Source organism: Lissotriton helveticus, chromosome 6, assembly GCF_964261635.1.
Source record: "Lissotriton helveticus chromosome 6, aLisHel1.1, whole genome shotgun sequence".
Classification (NCBI taxonomy): domain Eukaryota; kingdom Metazoa; phylum Chordata; class Amphibia; order Caudata; family Salamandridae; genus Lissotriton; species Lissotriton helveticus.
In genome coordinates this window covers 885,587,273-885,609,262 of record NC_136067.1, presented here as the reverse complement: position 1 = coordinate 885,609,262, position 21,990 = coordinate 885,587,273, and the positions used below count along the sequence as shown (strand labels likewise).

The 21,990-nt window shown below is 42.5% G+C and overlaps 1 protein-coding gene across 1 annotated transcript in view; it reads left to right on the top strand.

Moving 5' to 3' along the window:
• Positions 1-18,151, top strand: part of LOC144763160 (G-protein coupled receptor family C group 6 member A-like) — a 582,371-nt gene extending 564,220 nt beyond the window's left edge. Inside the window, exon 6 of the mRNA XM_078648488.1 lies at positions 17,092-18,151. Within this exon, the coding sequence (XP_078504614.1) occupies positions 17,092-18,146 (1,055 nt within the window). The 3' untranslated portion in view covers positions 18,147-18,151. The remainder of the gene's footprint in view (positions 1-17,091) is intronic.
• Positions 18,152-21,990: the final 3,839 nt, after the last annotated feature.

The following is a 21,990-nucleotide window of genomic DNA, read 5'->3' as shown; positions in this document are numbered from 1 at the left end:
GTCAGTGACATCACTGATGACATCACTGATGACATCACTGATGACATCTCAAATGACATCACTGATGACATCATCTAGTGTCTGTGTGTTTTTGTAAAGTTTAAATATGTTTTACATATTGAAGAATGAGTGGATGTATGGAAGACTGAGTGTGTGTGTGGCTGGCTGGGAGGTGTGTGACTCTGTGCATATCAATGTGTACTTGTATCAGTGATTGTATAAGAGAGTAAGTATGTGTTAGTATATGTGTGAAAAGTATGGTGTTCTGTGTTTAACTGTATAGATGAGGAAATCGAAGTGTGATTGATTCTTCACAGGACTGACTAGGTGTGCATATGATAGTGTTGTAATAATGAGTGACTGTATGTATGAGTGATTGTATGGGTGAATGAGTGAATGTGTGTGTAGACGTAGGAATCAGTGAGTGCGTATGTAGTAACTGGTATTGGTGTGTCATGATGTCATCAGTGATGTCATTTGAGATGTCATCAGTGATGTCATTTGAGATGTCATCAGTGATGTCATCAGTGATGTCACTGACCATGTCATGAATGATGTAATATGTGACATCATCAGCAGTGGATTGCGGGTGCGCGATATATAGTTAGTGCAACTAACTATATATGGAATTTCATTGGTTTTATGTCAATAAAATGTCCAGCTAACTATATATAGTCTCTAACCTATGGTTTTTTCAGTGAATTTTCAAGGTTTTGTAAATGCAAATTCCTAACTATATATGGTCTATAACCTATGGTTTTTTCAGTGAATTTCATTGGTTTTTTAAAAGCTAATATCTATAGCTGTAAAATATATTCTTTATTACGTGACGTATCATGTAGCCACGTGAGACGCCTCATGACGCGTCGCATAACCGTGACGTATCGGCTCTGCAGCGCAAACAAAACCTGTAACGTAAGCGTGCCGGAGCACGCTTACAGATATATATATTTTTTTTACCCTTAATTAGACAAAATCCACACGTGCACATATCTTGAGGCCTTGCAAAGGCACATCAAACAAACAGTCCCTACAATTTTGCCAAGTTTGCTGGAAATCTATTCCCTTAATTTTTTTTTTACTGTTTCTCTTGGTTTTCCCCTTGTTACGCTTACCGGGACGCTACCCGGTACGCGAACCGGACGCTCCAAAAACACAAGATGGCGGACTCCCGTTACGCTGCCGGTTAGCTGCCCGGTTCGCGTAACGGGAAGCGCCTCTACCGCGAAAAATCGCGGGGGACTTTAATATCCCCCTCATCAATCCTAGGGGGTCAGGAGGGGTTTACCTTGCCCCCTTTCCTTCATTTCCCCCTTCTTTTTTCACCACATCTTGTCTCTCAAACCTACCGAGAGACAAGATGGCGGCCGCTCCGGACTGTTTACAATGTTGACAGCTACGCTGCCGGTTAGCTGCCCGGTTAGCTGCCCGGTGAGCTGCCCGGTGAGCTGCCCGGTTCGCGTACCGGGACGCGCCTCTACGGCGTAAAATCGCAAAAAAAAAATTTTTTTTATTTTTTGCCCCGCGAGGCACTTTAATATCCCCCTCATCAATCCTAGGGGGTCAGGAGTGGTCTACCTTGCCCCCTTTCCTTCATTTCCCCCTTCGTTTTTCACCACATCTTGTCTCTCGATCGTACCGAGAGACAAGATGGCGGCCGCTCCGGACTGTTTAGAATGTTGACAGACACCGGAGAGCCAATCAGCTTCGCTTCGCGAAGTTCCGTTACGCGTCAGGTACGCGAACCGGGGCGCTAACCAGAGCGCTGTCACAGATATATATATTTTTTTAAACGTTAATTTCTCAAAATCCACTGGAGCACATATATTGAGACATAGCAAAGGCACGTCGGGCAAACCATATCTACAATTTTGCCAAGTTTCATGTAAATCTATTCAGCCGTTCGAGCTAAAAGTGAGTCCAACCGCCCTATGGAAAAATGAATGGGAAAAACGCGTTTTGGGACCCCCCTTTTTTCTCGGCCCCCCCTTGACGAAACCCCCCCAAATTTTCAGGGGCTGCTCAGAAACAAAATGTGCCATTTTCCTGAATATTTCAGCCAATTCCGTCCACAAACGCCAAAGTTATTAGACATAGAATTTTCAGAAATCCCATAGAGAAAAAATCCTAACTATATATACCCACTGGCTATCGCCAGTAGGTAATATACATATATAAACATATATAATCTGCATATCTATATAAATATAAATGCATGCATACATATACATATATGCATACATATGCATGTTATTTACATGAAAGTTTTAAAAACACTAATAAAAGCAAAGCTAAAAAGCCACCTCATTACAAACAGAATGGCTTTAACTTAAACGAGGGCGAGATCTATTGCATTTTCAATGCTTGTTTACTTTGGTTCTATCAAGAAGGCATTCAGATGTGTCACACATTTGCCATAAATTCTGAATGTTAGCACTCTAGTTGCTCATTAGATCACTGTAGTAAAGCTAGTGCTCACCAGGGAAGTCTGCTGCTAATCATGGTTTGCAGCCATTTTCCCGCATTTTTTATCCCGCAGACTTTCAGTCCGCATACCATTATCCCGCAAGGTCATTGACTTCGCATACCATTATCCCGCATTTTTTCAAAACGCATGTGCATTTATCGCGCATGCCTTTACAAAGAATTACGTTTTAAAGGCATGTATGGTAAATGCATTTGCGTTGTGAAAACCACGATGACAAGAGAGGTAAGTGGGTTTGTGTTAATTTTTTCGTGGGTTAGTGATTGTGTAGTGTAGTGTAGTGTTGTGTAGTGTAGTGTTGTGTTAGTGTAGTGTAGAGTTGTGGTGGCTGTTTAGTGTAGGGTCATGCTGGGGGTAGTGTTTTAGGGTTTAGGGTTGTGTTGTAGTGTTTGCGTAGTGTAGGGTCATGCTGGGGGTAGTGTTTTAGGGTTAAGGGTAGTGTTGTAGTGTTTGCGTAGTGTAGGGTCATGCTGGGGGTAGTGTTTTAGGGTTTAGGGTTGTGTTGTAGTGTTTGCGTAGTGTAGGGTCATGCTGGGGCTAGTGTTTTAGGGTTTAGGGTAGTGTTGTAGTGTTTGCGTAGTGTAGGGTCATGCTGGGCGTAGTGTTTTAGGGTTTAGGATAGTGTTGTAGTGTTTGCGTAGTGTAGGGTCATGCTGGGGGTAGTGTTTTAGGGTTTTGGGTAGTGTTGTAGTGTTTGCGTAGTGTAGGGTCATGCTGGGGTGTAGTATTTTAGGGTTTAGGGTAGTGTTGTAGTGTTTGCGTAGTGTAGGGTCATGCTGGGGGTAGTGTTTTAGGGTTTTGGGTAGTGTTGTAGTGTTTGCGTAGTGTAGGGTCATGCTGGGGGTAGTGTTTTAGGGTTTTGGGTAGTGTTGTAGTGTTTGCGTAGTGTAGGGTCATGCTGGGGTGTAGTGTTTTAGGGTTTTGGGTAGTGTTGTAGTGTTTGCGTAGTGTAGGGTCATGCTGGGGTGTAGTGTTTTAGGGTTTTGGGTAGTGTTGTAGTGTTTGCGTAGTGTAGGGTCATGCTGGGGGTAGTGTTTTAGGGTTTTGGATAGTGTTGTAGTGTTTGCGTAGTGTAGGGTCATGCTGGGGGGTAGTGTTTTAGGGTTTTGGGTAGTGTTGTAGTGTTTGCGTAGTGTAGGGTCATGCTGGGGCTAGTGTTTTAGGGTTTAGGGTAGTGTTGTAGTGTTTGCGTAGTGTAGGGTCATGCTGGGGGTAGTGTTTTAGGGTTTAGGGTAGTGTTGTAGTGTTTGCGTAGTGTAGGGTCATGCTGGGGGTAGTGTTTTAGGGTTTAGGGTAGTGTTGTAGTGTTTGCGTAGTGTAGGGTCATGCTGGGGGTAGTGTTTTAGGGTTTAGGGTAGTGTTGTAGTGTTTGCGTAGTGTAGGGTCATGCTGGGGGTAGTGTTTTAGGGTTTAGGGTAGTGTTGTAGTGTTTGCGTAGTGTAGGGTCATGCTGGGGTGTAGTGTTTTAGGGTTTTGGGTAGTGTTGTAGTGTTTGCGTAGTGTAGGGTCATGCTGGGGGTAGTGTTTTAGGGTTTAGGGTAGTGTTGTAGTGTTTGCGTAGTGTAGGGTCATGCTGGGGTGTAGTGTTTTAGGGTTTTGGGTAGTGTTGTAGTGTTTGCGTAGTGTAGGGTAATGCTGTGGGTAGTGTTTTAGGGTTTAGGGTAGTGTTGTAGTGTTTGCGTAGTGTAGGGTCATGCTGGGGGTAGTGTTTTAGGGTTTAGGGTTGTGTTGTAGTGTTTGCGTAGTGTAGGGTCATGCTGGGGGTAGTGTTTTAGGGTTTAGGGTTGTGTTGTAGTGTTTGTGTAGTGTAGGGTCATGCTGGGGGTAGTGTTTTAGGGTTTAGGGTAGTGTTGTAGTGTTTGCGTAGTGTAGGGTCATGCTGGGGTGTAGTGTTTTAGGGTTTTGGGTAGTGTTGTAGTGTTTGCGTAGTGTAGGGTCATGCTGGGGGTAGTGTTTTAGGGTTTAGGGTAGTTTTGTAGTGTTTGTGTAGTGTAGGGTCATGCTGGGGGTAGTGTTTTAGGGTTTAGGGTAGTGTTGTACTGTTTGTGTAGTGTAGGGTCATGCTGGGGGTAGTGTTTTAGGGTTTAGGGTAGTTTAGTTGTTTAGTGTATGCTAAAGGCATATTCGTTCTAAAAGTTTTCGTTATTTTAATTTGCGGCCTAATAGTACATGCGGGATTTCTTTTGCGGACTGATGGTATGCGGGATTTCGTCATATATTCGCTAATCATACTTTCTATGGCAAAATGAACCCCCTCATTTTGTTCCTTTTTAAATTAAATGTTTTAGGAGTTACCACTGTATTCCAATCAAGATGGCTTCAGGTGTGCCATACCTTTGTAATAAGTAGGACTGTTAGCACTCTAGTTGTTCTTTAGAACACTCTGGGACATTCTGTCATTGGGCTATAGTTGGGCTACATCTGGCTGATAGTTGGGCTACATTTGTTTTTTTTTGTCTCTGGTGGCCATCTTTGGGCTACATTGGGCTACATTGGGCTACATTGGGCTACATTTGGGCTCCAACATATATATAGCCCAATGTAGCCCAATATATGTTTTTCAAAGTTAATTTTCGTAAAAACCACTGGAGCCTATATCTTGAGACATAGCAAAGGCACATCGGGCTACCAGTCCCTACAATTTTGCCAAGTTTGGTGTAAATCCATTCAGCCATTCAGGCTAAAAGTGAGGCCAACCGCCCTATGGAAAATTGCATGGGAAAAACACGTTTTGGGACCCCCCTTTTTTCTCGGCCCCCCCTTGACGAAACCCCCCCAAATGTTCAGGGGCTGCTCAGAAACAAAATGTTCCATTCCTGAAAATTTCAGCCAATTCTGTCCTCAAACGCCAAAGTTATTCGACATAGAATTTTCAAAAATCCCATAGGAAAAAAATCCTAACTATATATACCTACTGGCTATCGCCAGTAGGTAATATATATATATATATATATATATATATATATATATATATATATATATATATATATATATATATATATATATATGGCTTCATGGTACAGCCATCTACTCACGTATGGATGTACACTTTAAATTTAATAATGGGCATAGAATGGACTTTAATGGTACCCAGCTTTTTACCCACTCATCACAGGCTACAGGAAATCATTATGCTTTCTGTGAAGTATTTATATCGGAGTGCATGATGGGCTAGTTTACATCTGAAAAGTACCTTGAATCATCACAGAGTTTGTCATATTCATTTTATATTCCATGTGTATTATATGCAGAAGAAAATCCTTGTTGCTGTTCTCCTTCCATTACCATAGTAAAGAACATGGGTGCTTGCAGCTCAAACGAACAGAATTTATGAAAAAATGTTGCCTATTTTATCACCAGGCCTGTTGACTTAGCAGTTGCTTGTGTTTTCTACATGAGTATTATTTAATACGCCATAGTTTTCATATTGCAAGTCACGAAAATTTTAAGACGCTATACCTAGCTTTTAAGGCCTTGGACAACATGGAACCGATGTTCTTGAGAAATATTTTTTACTTGGTACTGCCCGGGTTGACAGCTTTGATCTACTGGCACCAAAGTTATCACGGATCCCAGTACTCGCACCTGTAACTGGTGGGGACAAAACATTGGCTATGGTACAGCAAAGCTATGGAATACGCTTCCTATGCATATCAGGTCTACAAGTTCATTAGCCTTATTTAGAAAGAGTCTGAAGACATGGCTATTCCTGAAGTAATGCAAGAATCTCAAGGGCTTACTGTAGTTCCTTAGCGCCAAGATATCTCCGGGTATTTGTGTGCTCAATAAGTTATATCTCCGGGTATTTGTGTGCTCAATAAGTTATATTAACATAACATAACATTTGTGTTGCATCTTGTATCTAAATACCTGTAATCTAGAATTTTTAAATGTCATCAGCTATACTACATATATCTTTGCTTCCACTTTTCAAGGTTGCAATGCAAAAGCCTACATAACAGTTATAGAGTTCTTAGCAAGTTGTTAGGTCATATCTATCAGTAATACAGGAATTGTTGTCCAAATTTGCTATTTGACTTCTTCTTGGAATATTGTGGATGCTTTTTACACGTCAATTAGACTACATTAATTGTATCATGGTCCTTTAGGTTGCTGGAAAGGGAGTAAAGTACTGTATTTTTTCTCTCTCGATGAGTATTACTTTAGACCTTGCATGTGACCGGATTCTATTTTGCAAAGCAGAGTCATGAAATTCATTTTTTGACCTGCAGTGTTGATGATTGCATATGAACTGATCACCCATTTGTTCACATGGGTAATGTGTGGTATGAGCTGGTTTCCATACTGTGTGCTGCGGCACCCCAGTGCTCCTGGCTGGTCTTGACTGGATGTGTCCAGCTCCAGGCTGGGTGTGCATGAACTGCAAAGAAATGCAGTCACTGGATGGCACAAGGGCGCACAAATATTGCGAAAGAGACAGTAGACATGTCCTTGCATTGCATGCACTATTCTCCATACCATCATCCCAGTTATTTTCAGGGATTAAGATGGAGGTACTACTGATGCTGGGCTTACATCACCACCGTCCCCACCAAAAAAGGTAATGCAATGGGGAGCTGCTGCCAACAGTCAATTGGTCAAGGGAGCAGCTGGTCGAAAACATTTGGGAACCCCTGGACTAAACTGTGCAATGGTGAAATTTCTCCATCGTTTCTCAAAAAGTTGGAGGCGATGGCTCCAGCAGCTGAGATGAAGGGGTGTGAATAGACAATTAACAGATCTGCTCTCATCCCAAACCTCACTCCTGATTTTTTGAATGTATGTAGGATGTAAGCTGGGTAAAGACATTACATGTGAAGAACTGTAATCTTCATTCTCAGGGAATACTTACTAATAAAAAGAACTTGGCACAGAAGCTGAAAATATGAAAAGACATCTTTATTAAATTTAATAAGTGAGGCCACGTCACACAGAAGCGGTAGCAACTGAATGAGGTAGTCTGAGGAATACAGAGAACAGAGGCCTTTTATATGCTAGGGTTACAAACTTCAGCATACAAGTAAGGGGCAGTCCTAGCTTTTGCAAGCATGCAAAATGCCTAACATTCCTTCTTACACACGCCGGACAAACCCATAATAAAAGGACCACAACCCACATCATAAACCGACCATAAAAGAAGGAACAAAAAACAGATAAGAAGCAGTATAAGGGGTGTGTGTGTGCATACCAAACTTCACAATGTCCTGTGCTTTGATCGTCAATCTTGATCAGCTAAAGGGCAGGAACTGGTTTAACAAGGTCAGCTTCAGGCAACAGGGTCAGTTCACTCAGGTCAAACAGGAGTCAGCATGAACTCGAGCTAAGGTCTACATGTCCTTAAAAGACTGGTTTCAGCCACAATCATGGCCTATGTGAGGGCAACCACAAAATGGCTGCCATACACAAAATGGAACCCCTGGGTTCAGAATTCACAGAACCTCAGCCCCTCCTTTTGCCCTTACATAGGCAATCACTCAGTCTGTATCTGAATAGATATCAATATTATCCGTTATTCCCTTCACTAAGGCACTATTACTCGAGTTATCTTTCATGGAACACAAGGGATAGACTTCGTTGGCATAAATAAACATCGTCTGATATGCCCATACAGACCCATTGTAACTAAATGACAGAACCAAATAGGGAATACCTCTATCTGTAGTATGTGGCATAAAACCACACACCCAACAATTTGTGGTGTTCATTACTAACTGGTGTTGATGCAGAAGCTGTACAAAAGGAATTATTAGTAAACTCTGACCTCCTAACCAGTTCATGTTCAGGTAAAGTATGTAAAGAATGCAAAGAAGTAGTAGTAGGAAGAGACATAGGTTGGGAGGTGGGTACAGATGTCAACTGGGTAGCAAAAACAATCCCACCCATCAGAGACAGCATCATGCTTAAAAACACTAGAAAACACGTTTTTAAGAACATATAGACAACAGGAGAAAGTAATGACCACTATTACAAACAAAATTTATCGTTTTTCACAACTCTAAGCAGAAAGCAAATCCTAAAATTATCTAGTAACATTTTTTTATGGCTCCTATGCATTTCAGTAACTTATTATATGTTCAGGTGAAACAGTGGTGATCCTCATCAATGCTCTGAGGTGAAAAGGGATACTCTTCCACAGGAAATGGACTTTATTCTGCTTTTACTAAACAGAATACTACTTTAAAACAATACCAGCAAAATAATAAGAATCAGTCTACTAACACCCATTATATGCAATCGCACGGAAACCACTTGTGAAACCAACTATGCCCAGAGTACGTTCAAAAGCCTCTCTGGCAGGCTTCTATTGTCCATCAAATCTTCTTTTGTTGTTTTCTTCCGCATGGGCCTCTTCATTCAAGCCTTTCATGTAAATGGTGCTTCTCAGTATCCGTTGGAGTGCCCTCCTGGCAAACACTCATAGCTCATTCGAAAGTCTCAATGTCTCAAGGCAGTGCACCAGTATCTCTCCTCTGCGGCAGACACTACAGATAGCATGATCTTCATTGATCATGAGCACAAATCATCTCGTGCAGACCCGGGACCATTCTCAGACTCCAACACTCATCATTCAGTGTCAGAGGACGCTCAGGCTGCTCTTTCATGGGCACCAGAATGGAGTGCCTTTTGCCAATCTTGGACCCTCCGGTGCACTGCACTTCCGTTGGAGCAAAGGAAAAGGGGGGGGGGTGTGGCCAAAACTCAGGCCAAGGGGCTCAATGGACTGCCTACTGTCAGTGGTTACCAGCACATGACAGGTGAGAAAACTAAAAACTTAAAATAACAGGAATCCTTCTCTTTCGCTCTTTTACACTGAAACTCTGGTTCTATGGCAAAACCAGCTCCTCCTTCTCGCTCTTTTGATGTTCAACGCCTTCTGATGAAGCAAGCACAATACTTTAGCGATAATATTGATGGCACGCTGGCGATCGCTGTCTGGGTGCTGGGACTTTTCATCTGTTAGCTGTCGCTAATGGGATTGTGGGTGAGTTCCGCAGGTTATTATGACTTAATCCCGCTGAACCTAGTGACGTAGGAAATGGGACACATTTGTTATTTTCCTTCAATTTAGTACAAAAACAGTTCATTTAACAAAGGGACTTCAAACAGGTGGCCTGCAATCTTCAAAGGAGTGGCTATACGCCATGGAACTATTGTGATCTAAAATACACTGTCATTCTCATAGAATACAAAGACAAAGGCAACAAGCAAAACAGTGCCTCTAATTTCTTCAATTGGGTTTCCATGTGAGAGCATATCCTCTACCATCTAAGGGTAGATAGCGACATGGGAATTCTATCTGAATGGATGTCCTCACACATAGTGGCATCGTCTAATGGGGTAAACACATTTTATCTCAATGATTACATATAGGTGTTCCTAAATTCCTTATCTAGAACATCTCAAAAGAAAAATCGCATAATACAGATTATCAGGGAAAACAGTCTGGTTATACAAAAGGGAATTATACATAAGATGGGGTCCGTGGTACATTACTGCAATCTGAAAGTGTGAACCTGAATAATTCACCAACAATAAAGAAATGGGCTAACTGGTGAAAAGAATATGGAAAAGGGAAAATGGGACTAGGACACAGCTAAAATCCCCAATTACTAGGCACAATGTGACATCAATCAGGGGAGAAATGTCAAAAGAAAAATCTATAGGAAGAACAAGAAATTACTCAGGTGATAGTCAAGTTTGTGACACAATACCAAGAGTATGGGTGATACACAAAAAGTCAAAATAGTACACAAATTTAAACTCTACCGCTGGCCGCTACACCATATACGGTAATCTCAGCTAATGTTCCAATTCCTTCTTCAGGGAAAAATGAAACCTTGTTTCCTTTATAATACAAAGCCATACACTATTCAGGAAGCAGAACAAAACTGACTAATGTAATATAAAAATTAGGTCACCATGCACAAAAGTCACAGATCTATAATTTATCCTTACGTCTAATTCAGGATACATAATTTTAGAGCTGCCTGTTCCTTACAGAAAAGGGGGCAGTAACGTGACTGTAGGTGAAACCTTGTTTCCTGTATATCTTTTTTATTTTTGTTCAAATACCATTATAGCCAAATTTGACATGCACTGGTGAAGTGTTGTCTGTCTTGCTCACAGGATGAAAAAATATCATATCTGTGAAATTTAGCGCAAATTCACCCAGCTGTTGTACAGGATACACATCGTCATGTATATCCCTTCACAACACAGGTAAACTTGTAATAGTATCATAAGCAGCAACATAAAACAAAAACATGCAAAAAAACCCGCACAAAACGGACATGTCAAGCCATCAGATATACTCGCTGTATATTAAGCACAAAAAAGCATAGACAAAACAATAGCATATATAAATGAGCGGTGACGCACAACGCCAGGTCATGTACTAACAATATTCGGGCCTGCTTAATTTGTCAGGTTTAAAATCCTCACCCTCCTTTTGACAGCAAATCACCAGGTAGTGGAGATTTGACTGTCAAATGCAACTTACTGTGTGACACTTCTGACACACAGGACCAGGAGGAACAATTCATAAAAGGATAAAATGCAAGAATATGTAAAATGCACAAACATTTCTTTTCAAAGAAATTACGCAAAAACACATCTCTTTTCAACCAACCAAACTCACGTGTCTTGTCAGCCTTAAAATCACCCAGAACAATCCATGAATGATCTGTGAGCAGAAGCAAAAAGAAAAAATACACAACACACAAAAGAGAGACATTTCTCATGACAAACAGACATCAATTATAACTTTTAATCAGAAGACAAAACATAATACACATTAACAGACACAAAAATAAATTTCCATTACTTAACTGTTACCATCTTGTCAGGCAGCTTGCAACATCAAGCCACCTTAGTTTTGCCTTCCTAAAAGTAAAAATGTTACACTGACACTCCATATTAATTTGGCACCTACAATTTCCCACTGTGAAAAATAATTCTTAATTGGCAAATCGTCCTCACTTTGGCATGTAGTCTTCAAAATTTTAGTAAAGGGCGTTGTCTTATTTTTTTGTCTAAGACTTAATGCACCACTTCGTTTTTCCCTTTGGAATTAAGTTCTTTAATTTTGTGGAGAAACCAGAAACCCTTCCTTTTAGAGGCCTGTTTAGCAAGGTCATTCTGCATTTCACAGAGACAAGTCCCTAATTTAAAAGGTTACAAATGTCAACATGACAGCCTCCTCCATTGTTTACAGGAAAACGAAAGATAGCATCCTAGCGCAACTTGAGCAGCCTGTTCTCCTAGCCCACAGCTTCTGCTCATTCTGAGGCTGACAAAGGCGAAAGGCCTTCCTAATTCCTCCTAACCTGCAATAATTCACTCTATTTTGAAAAATAATTTCTCCTTTTTAGGCGCTAAAAATTATCTCTATTCCCAGATTATTAAACAACAGTTACTGTGAATAATTCACCAAACCTAATAACACACATACCAGTTTTAGAACAAATGCTTGTTGCAATGGTACTCATTTCATCAACCTGAAATGGATCTCACTGGGTCATTTAAAAGCGAACCCCAAATGGGGACAGTCTGCAAATTTGTATTACACCTAAATGTATGCATTTACTGAAGCGTAAAGCACTTTAAAGCTATCATAAATGGCAAGAATGCTGTTTTAAATGGTCTATTTTACCCAAATTAGACTTTGATGTTTGGGGCACTTAAAAATAAATATCCTATACTTGTGATACATATTAATCATCCTCAGAATGTTCTTTACAAATTACAGAGATTTTTAATCAGACATATCCCATGTAAATCTTTAGAAAAATGAGTTATTTACGCCTGCGCTAAGTGAAATTCCATATGCTAATGTTCTCATTATGCGATATAGCACAACCTAAATTAAATTTTAATGCTAGGATGTCATAGTATGAGCATTAAGCTTCATGAATAGTAAAAAACTAATTTTGTAGCACTTATTTTTAATAATAATTTTTCATAATTAATACTTTTTTTAATAAACCCAATTATTTTTGATAATTCCACATATAAGAGCAAGCTGCATCCCTTGCCTATCATTTTTAGACGCATTCATTTAAAAGTCCAAGCACAGACGCCTAACTTGAAGCATGACAAAATGTTTGCGCCATTTTTTTCTTTCTAAAAAGGACAATTTTATTTAGCAACAGACCCAAGAATATGCTTACAAAATGTTGCTTAATAGACTGAAAACATCAAGAAAAACCACGAACAGACATTGAGCTCATTTCAGACATGAACAGAAAGGGGTCAAAACACTCAGGACACACAATACAGCGCGCTTTAGCCATTCATCTCGTGAATAGGGCCATCGCTATGTACTTACAGAAGTTGCACTAATGGGAAACCCACATAAATATTTAAACACACATTTAACCCACAAATCAATACTCAGGACAGAAACCAAGGACAGCCCACAGACTGTACTTAAACCAAACCATTTGTAAATACTAGTTCTAAGTCATATTTACAAGAAACGCTTCTCAATTGTGTTTCAAAGGACTGCAAAAACAGCCCAACAGACTGATGTATGTCCAAGAAGCAAAAATACACTCAATTCACTAGCTTTGGCTAGCAGAACACCAAACAAAATCATTCTGCATATCTTCATTCATAAAACTGCGCAGAACAAAGGATCCTTGTTTTGTATTATGTCATATTTTAATTCCCTGGGGATACAAAATCACCAAGGAAGAAATATGTTTGTAAATCTAAACCTATTTAGATATTCCCTTTAGGGGGGCCGGCTAATTTACTTCACATCACACTATGGTACCTTCCAAAAAAGCAACACATTTTTCCATGTGAGCTTACAAATAGGCATGCCAAAAATACTGCGGAATACGCAAGTATTATAATCAAAGTGGTGCTTAAGGTACTTTTCGTACGTGCACAGTTCAACTAAACCAAATGGAGAAATATCTCCTCATTACCTGCCTATACAAATTGCAATTTGCATATCCAAACCTATACAAATCCAAAGTTGGCCAACACAAATTCCAAAGTTCCAAAGCTACAGTCTCAAATTTGCTAAGATTAGGCATTTTATAGCTCACTAATCTAGCTTCAAACTTCAAGGGGTTATCTCTACCAATACACTCGCAAATATACAAGCCCCTCGGCTTTGGTAATTTGCAATAGCCAAATCAAAAACCAAGAAAACAAACCCCTCGGCTTTGGTAATTGCAATAACCAAATCAAAACCAAGAAACCAAACAAAGTCGTGGGAGCGACCCACTTGTACTTCTTATTCTTACTAATCAAAAGGTTATCCAAATTCTATCTGTCAAGTTCTACATGACCTAACGGTCTTTTTTAGAATACTCACGCCAAAAAGGTTCTCAGTCAGGAGTGACATCATGTGGAGGATCAAAATCAGGAAGAGCAGAAATATACTGGGCTGCAGAAACAGAGAATCTCCAGAATTCCTGTGCACAGAGTAGTAGAGTCCCGTCCTGTTCTCCTCAGTAGATTTCAGTCTTCTGACAAGATCACTCCCACAGAAAGTCACTTCTCTGATGAAGCCCACGTTGGCCGCGCCATTTGAAGAACTGTAATCTTCATTCTCAGGGAATACTTACTAATAAAAAGAACTTGGCACAGAAGCTGAAAATATGAAAAGACATCTTTATTAAATTTAATAAGTGAGGCCACGTCACACAGAAGCCGTAGCAACTGAATGAGGTAGTCTGAGGAATACAGAGAACAGAGTCCTTTTATATGCTAGGGTTACAAACTTCAGCATACAAGTAAGGGGCAGTCCTAGCTTTTGCAAGCATGCAAAATGCCTAACATTCCTTCTTACACAAGCCGGACAAACCCACAATAAAAGGACCACAACCCACTTCATAAACAGACCATAAAAGAAGGAACAAAAAACAGATAAGAAGCAGTCTAAGGTGTGTGTGTGTGCATACCAAACTCTATAATGTCCTGTGCTTTGATCCTCAATCTTGATCAGCTAAAGGGCAGGAACTGGTTTAACAAGGTCAGCTTCAGGCAACAGGGTCAGTTCACTCAGGTCAAACAGGAGTCAGCATGAACTCGAGCTAAGGTCTACATATCCTTAAAAGACTGGTTTCAGCCACAATCATGGCCTATGTGAGGTCACCCACAAAATGGTTGCCATACACAAAATGGAACCCATGGGTTCAGAATTCACAGAACTTCAAATGCCAAACTTGCTCTTTTCTCATCTGTTATGATAATGCCTCTGGTGGCCTATCGGCCTGGCCTTGTGGACAGGTTTTTATTCTTTGTCTTCCATTACTGTACATCACTTGGATCACTATCAAAGCCTTCCCCCCTAAAGACTTATTAGGTGAACGTCGGTCCACCAGCCAGCTACAGTCCTTAGACACCTTTACCCATGCACACGCACCTTTTAAGTGTTAACAACTTAGGGCCCGATTACGATGCAGGCTGCATCGGCTCCAACCGTTGGTCGGAGCCCTCCTGCCTGCATCATAATCAGCTGGTTGGATTCCATTCCGACTGTCCGATTTTGATGGGGTCGATCGAAGGGAATCCAAATCAGATTTCTGAATGGCGTCCGATGGGCTCGGAGAGCCCGTTTACCATTTGGAAAGTCGTCAGTAATTCCTCGGCTGGCTCTTTCCAGCCGAGGGATTACTATAGCAGATTCCCACTGCCTTTCTGTGCTGACCTTTGCGGCACAGACAGGCATTGGGAAACTGTCTTTGGGGGGCCCCAATAGGCCCCTCATGGGTGCCAGGCCACCAAATGGCGGCCTAGGGGGCACCTATAGTGCCTCCCTGTTGATCGCTGCACCCAGTGGCAGGCACCTTGAGGTGCCTGCCACGGGGTGAAGGGATGAACTGCACCTGTGCTGCTTGCAATGAGAGCATGCATTCCATTTAGAATGCATGCTCCCAATGTAAAGAATAAGATTGCGACCAAACCCTACTTGCTTGGCTGGAACCGACGACAGTAGGTCATTTGGTTCCAGTTCCCATCCGATGTCCACGGACTCCCGTCCGTCCGACATCGGAATCGGCCTCTTAAGCACCTTAACCAACCAGTGCTCTAACACAGTTATTATTCTAGTTTAAGCACATTGCACTTTATCTGTTGTGCAGGCCCATCAGTCAGCTAAGGCCTTTAAATACATTTGCACATGCACCTTCTAAAGAAAACAGTCTTGATACAGTTCTTATTTTATACTATGCACACTGCTGTTTATCTGCAGCACATTCACTTTCACTCGCTCACTGTTTACAATATCTGCTTACATGAACTCTAACGTTTTGTGGCACTGCTGATGATGTCACATATTACACCACTCATGACATGGTCAGTGACATCACTCATGACATCACTGATGGGTCTGTTTTATATAATTCCATTAATATATGTTCTAAATGCATTTACTACATACTGTATTGCAAACGATTTTTAGTAATCAATCAATAAAGATTACTTACACTTACTTACACTTAATCAAATATCTGTGTACATAAATCATTACATGGCCTCTTACTTGGGCCTCCCATATTACCCACACTGGGGTTTTGCAAAGTTGACATCAAGTCATTATTTCACTGCCACATTTACCATTTAACTTCCACGCAATTCACCTGCTCGATATCCATGAAAGGAAACAATTTTCTTCATCATTCTTTTGCCAGTGTGGCTACATAAATTCCCTTGCAGGGACGTGACCGCCATCCACAGAAATTAACAAAGAGCTTGTAATAGCATTCACCACGGAATTTTCAATATAAGTGGCCACACCTCTAAATGAATGTCACTGTCCCCAAATTCGTTTTTTCTTAAAAACATCCTCCTTCTAATTAACACTGCAGTCAACGAGTTGAATCAGTCACAAGTAATTGATCCCCCACAATATATTCTTTGAAAAAGTTGTATTAAATATACTAAAACAAGTGCACAGAAAATAGGTTGTGCCTTTAAATAGCGTTCACATAAACAAAAGTAGCTGCTTATATGAACACTTCCCCAGGCAAACATCTGCCTTGTAACAAATGCAATTTATCTGACTGTGAAATAAATGTAGAGAAATTTCCCCAGCAGTCTTGCGCTGCTACAAAGTTATTATTCCCAAGAGAGCCCTAAAAAGCGGGCTAATTTGACCTTAAACACACAAACCTATCACAGCGCAGAGTAACAAAAGTTGCCATTTCAAAGGCAAAGCTTGAAAACAAGGGTCCATTTGAAATTGACTCAATACAAAAAAGTAGCAATTTCACACAGAGCCCTAAAAGCAAGCAATTGTGTGCAATTCACCAGAAATCAAAACTTTCATTTAAACACCAAACGATGCATACATTTACAGTAAACCGCAATCCAATTCTAGCAAACAGCGTTTTGTATGCATTTTGTATGCAGCTATCACTAGCAGCAAGAAAAGAATATGCAGTATATAGACTACTGCTATTTATAGCTCAGGACATCCTTTGTTGGATTTAATAACTTCCTGACCAGTTAATCAGAATTATGGGAGTTGTAGATTAAGTGCTGTGCAAAATAAAGCAAGAAGACAGACTGCACAATACAGCTTCCTGAATTGTAATAAAATTGTTTTGTCAAATTACTCATAATCATTTTTTTGTTTCCTTGCCCAGATATGAATGTATGCTTGAAATGCGAGGATCTGCAGTGGTCAAATAACGGAAGCGCAAAGTGTGAAGATCGAACACAACAATTTTTTGGATGGAGCAACCCTTTTGCCATTGTGTTGACATGTTTTTCAGCTATTGGTTTCGTCATTGTGCTAGCAGCAGTAGCCATCTTTTTAAAGAATCTAAACACACCCGCTGTTAAAGCAGCAGGTGGCATCTATTCTTGTATAATGGGCGTAGCACTGCTTTTTAGCTTCATAAGCGCAGCTTTTTTCATAGGTGAACCTAGTGACACTACTTGTCAAATAAGGCAGACTATGTATGGTGTCAGTTTTACACTCTGTGTATCATGTGTTCTGCTAAAATCTTTAAGAATTCTTATTGCATTTGAAGTGAGCAAAAGAGGAGAACATGGCTTGAAAGTCACTTACCAGCCAGCACTGTTCATTATTATTGTAACAAGCATTCAGATCATGATTTGCTTAATTTGGCTGTTGGTAAAACCACCAACCCTGACCTTCATCTACTCCATACCCCAGATTGTTTTACTACAGTGTAGTGAAGGTTCATACGTGCCCTTTGGATTTATGTTGGGATACATTGGTGTCCTTGCATTCATTTGCTTTGCTCTAGCTTTCAAAGGGAGAAAGCTGCCTGAGAAGTACAACGAAGCTCGATTAATCACATTCAGCATGCTCATATATCTCTTTGTTTGGGTCTCCTTTATTCCTGTTTATGTCACGACAGTTGGAGTGTATTTTCCTGCAGTCCAGGTGGTCGCCATTTTGGCTTCAAACTATGGAATAATATGCTGCCATTTCATGCCTGCCAGCTACATTATATTTTTTAAGAGCGAAAGCAATACTAGGCAAAGTTATCAGCAGCACATCCTCAGATATAACAAAGCCAAAGGATCTATGTTTTCGGTCAGTAAATTTGTGAATGATCAAGAAGTCTCTTTCTCAAAAGGAGTGGGGTGTGAAACAAATTTCTCACTGTGGCACAAACATTTGCATGGAGTCAACGGTCTAATGAGAAAAAGACACAAAAGCCTTTAATTGGTTTTGCAAATGCTATTTAGTATTTTACAGCAATTGTTAGCTCATTTTACCCACATATTTGTTTCTCAGTTTGTTTGAGCTTGACAATATTATAAAATATCTTTGCAATGCCACACCTTCTGAGAGGCGATGGGAGTGAACACAATAGTGGGCATTATAACTACTGTAGTGGAGCAGAGAAGATGTACTGTCTTTTTCTAATATCTTGCATGCTGTGCCTCACCTGCTATTCTTCCATCTTCAAAAAATTATTTCTCCATTCCGGATGGCATGGGTACTAATTCTACAATTTCTTTATGAGGGAAGCCTTAATGTATTTGACAAAATGTCACTTCAAGGGACATTAAGGTTTTAATTAAAAAATAAAAACAAATTCTATGGTTAGGGAGTTTGTCTTTCCCCCAAAATATACTTTTTCCTTCTCCTTTATACCTGGGTCTTGCCTCACAATTAATGGCCCTTAATACCTTTCTTTCGCCCAGATTTTCCCCCAAGAGGGCTATGAATCTGACTTTGGCTTCTAATTAAATTATATGCAAAAGAAACAATTGATGGACAGAATGCTGAACAATGCAAATAATAACCCCCAGTCACAAGGATCTAGGTTTAATTCATCACTCTCTTTCTCACCACACCACTCCAGTTTGGACCCAGCCATGTGCAAATCAGTCTTGACCCTGTTCCTATGGAAACAGTCCAGCCCGAACTGCTAAGCCATTTCCTAACTGGCCCAGAAACAAGCATCCTGGGACCAATTTTGAGACATCACCCCTCATCAGCCATGCTAGCTTGAATCCAGTGGCGCAGTGAGCACGGGGCCCATGTCTAGGCATACCTTTCCCACTTAGGGTGACAAATGCAGAAGAAACAATTGTTGGACAGAATGCTGAACAATGCAAGCATTCATCCCCATTCACAAGGATCTGGGTTTAATACATCATTCTTTTACTCACCAGGTCACCCCAGTTTGGAACAAGTCATATGCAAAACAGTCTTGACCCTGCTCCTTATTAGAACAGCCCATACCAAACTGCCAAGCCAGGCCCTCCCTGGACTGGAAACAAGCATCCTGGGACCGGTTTCAGGGCATCATTCCTCATCAGCCAGGCTAGCTTGAATCCAGTGGCGCAGTGAGCACGGGGCCCGCATCTGGGCATATCCTGCCCACTTAAGGCAACAAACGCAAAAGAAACAGTTGATGGACGAAAAGCTGAACAATGCAAACATTTACCCCTAGTCACAAGGAACTGGGTTTAATCCATCATACTTTTTGCTCACCATGCCACCCCAGTTTGGACCCAGCCATATGCAAATCAGTCTTGACCCTGTTTCTTATGGGAACAGTCCAGACCAAAATGTCAAGCCGGGTCCTCCCTGGACCGGAAACAAGCATCCGGGGACCAGTTTCGGGGCATCACCCCTCAGGAAAAATTTGTTATCAGGGACTAGGAAGTTGAGTTGATGGTGGGTTCTACATACCATTATACCCAAAAGTTGTTTCCGGATGGATTGGCCTAGTGCAAGATTGTTGCCAAGGAACATAATTCTAGGAGGTTACCAAGGGGAGTAGAGAGTTGCGCAGGTGGGGTGCGATGGAGATGCTAGCTTTGTTGAAGATGTGGTGCGGGAATGGGTCTGACGGGGAGCCGGAGTGGATTGTGCTCATGGTCTTGATGGTGTCATCGGTGCTCACACTGGCCCAGGCTAGCAGGGGGTTGTGGTTGATGGTGTGCAGAGGGTCTGTTGTTGCTGTCTGTTGGAGCTGTCTGGGGGTTGAAGCTGTTGTGGATGTCTGCTATCTTGCGTTGGAAGAAAGTGGTGAGGGAGTCGCAGAGGGCTTGCAACGGCTGGATGTTGTTGGTGTTGGAGAGTTCATTCATGATGTTGAAGAGCTCCTTGCTATTGCGTGCATTGTTGTTGAGGCGGAATTTAAAGGAGGTCTTCTTGGCAGTCCTGGTGAGGTGATGGTGGTTGCAGATGGCGTCCTTGTGGGCTGCGTGGCTGTCCGGAGTCTGTTCGCTGTGCCATTTTTTCTCTAGTTTCTGGCAGGCTTGCTTGGAGGCTAAGAGTTCTGGGGTGAACCAGCTGGCCCTCTTGCTGGTTGCTCTGTGGGGGGGGTTTCTTCTGTGGGGCATGGGTGTTTGCGCAGTCGTTGATCCAGCGTCCGAGGCTGTGGGCAGCGTCATTGGTGTTGGTGGATTCGGTTGGAGGGCTGAGAGCGAGGTTTGCATGTAGTTGGTCTTCGGTTAATTTGCTCCATCAGTGGCAGAGGATCTGTTGGGTGCGGTGGTGTCTGGTGGGTTTCTGGAAGGTGAAGTGGATGCAGCGGTGGGCGGTCCAGGGGAGTTTAGTGTTGTGGTTGAAGGAGACGTGCGGGCTTGAGGACAAGACGGGGTTGAGCGTATGGCTGGCGGAGTGGGTAGGCGTTGTGACGAGTTGCCTCAGTCCGAGGTTGGCGATTTTATCGATCAGAGTTGTGGAGTTGCTGTCGTTGTTGTTCTCAAGGTGAAGTTCAGGTCTCTGAGGAGTATGTAGTTGGTGGAGGTCAGGGCGTGCGTGCTGATGAAGTCGGCGATGGAGTCACTGAACTGGGGGCGGAGTCCGGGGGGTCTGTAGATGAGGGTGCCTCTGAGGGTGGAGTTGGGCTCTGTGTGGATCTGGAAATGCATGTGTTCGGCGGTGATGAGAATGCCGTCGGTGCTGGTCGAGACCCTGATGCTGTTCTTGTGGACGATAGCGATTCCTCCTCCGGCTTCATTGGTGCTTTCTCTGTGGGTGATCTTGTAGCCGTCTGGGATGGCTATGGTGATGACGGGTGCAGAGGCGTCGTTCATCCAAGTCTCTGTCAGGAAGGTGACATCCGGGGATGATGTGTCGAGCAGGTCCCAGAGCTCGACAGAGTGTATGCTTGTGGAGCAGGTGTTCAGTAGGATGCATTGGAGGTGGTTGAGGTCTTTCTTGGTGGGTGGTTCGTCGGCTCTAAGGCTGGTGTAGTTGCAGTGGTGGCAGTCATCGTGGTGGGTGCGAAGACCAGGGGTTCTGACACTAGGCGCGGTCCAGGTGCAGACAGGCGCAGATGGGCTTGCCTTCGGCGCAACAGAGGCGCGCCCGCTGCGCACATCCGTGCAGCGGCCGGCATATATGGGGAGGAGGGAGGGAGGAGCAGCTGGGAGGCGGGAGGCAGGGGCCGCGATTGGGCAGTCAGGGGGGCAGGGCCGCTGGGGACGCAGCGGCTGGAGCGGGACCTGTGAGGGATGACGAACGGAACAGAAGGCAAAAGGGCACAGAATTAGAGGGGCAACGAAGGAACAGAAGGTAAAATGGGCACAAAGTTACAGGGGCAGTGAAAGGAGCAGCAGCAAAATGGGTACAAGGTTACAGGGGCAGTGAGAGGGACAGAAGGCAGAACAGGAACAAGTTACAGGGGCACGAGAGGAACAGAAATCAAAAACGGGTACAAGGTTACAGGGTCAACGAGAGGAACAGAAAGCAAAACGGGCACAAGGTTACTGGGGCAGTGAAAGGAACGGAAGGCAAAACAGGCAGAGAGAAGCGGGGACAGCGAGGGGAACAGAGGGAAAAAAACAGGCACAGACCAAGTAAGGCGGCTGGGGAAGACAGAAACCACAGTCACTGAATAACAATACGGCACTACAATGATACTAACCTACGGCCTAGGGCCTCGAACCTCTCAGCAGCGACAGCTGAGGCAGGGACACACAGGCAGAGCTGTGCACAGGGGGAGCGACCTACCTAGAAGGGTCAAAGGTCACTCACAACAGATAATGGGACTCATTTGGCGTTGGGTGAGATGAGAGAGTTTTTGAGTCTTTGTGGAATC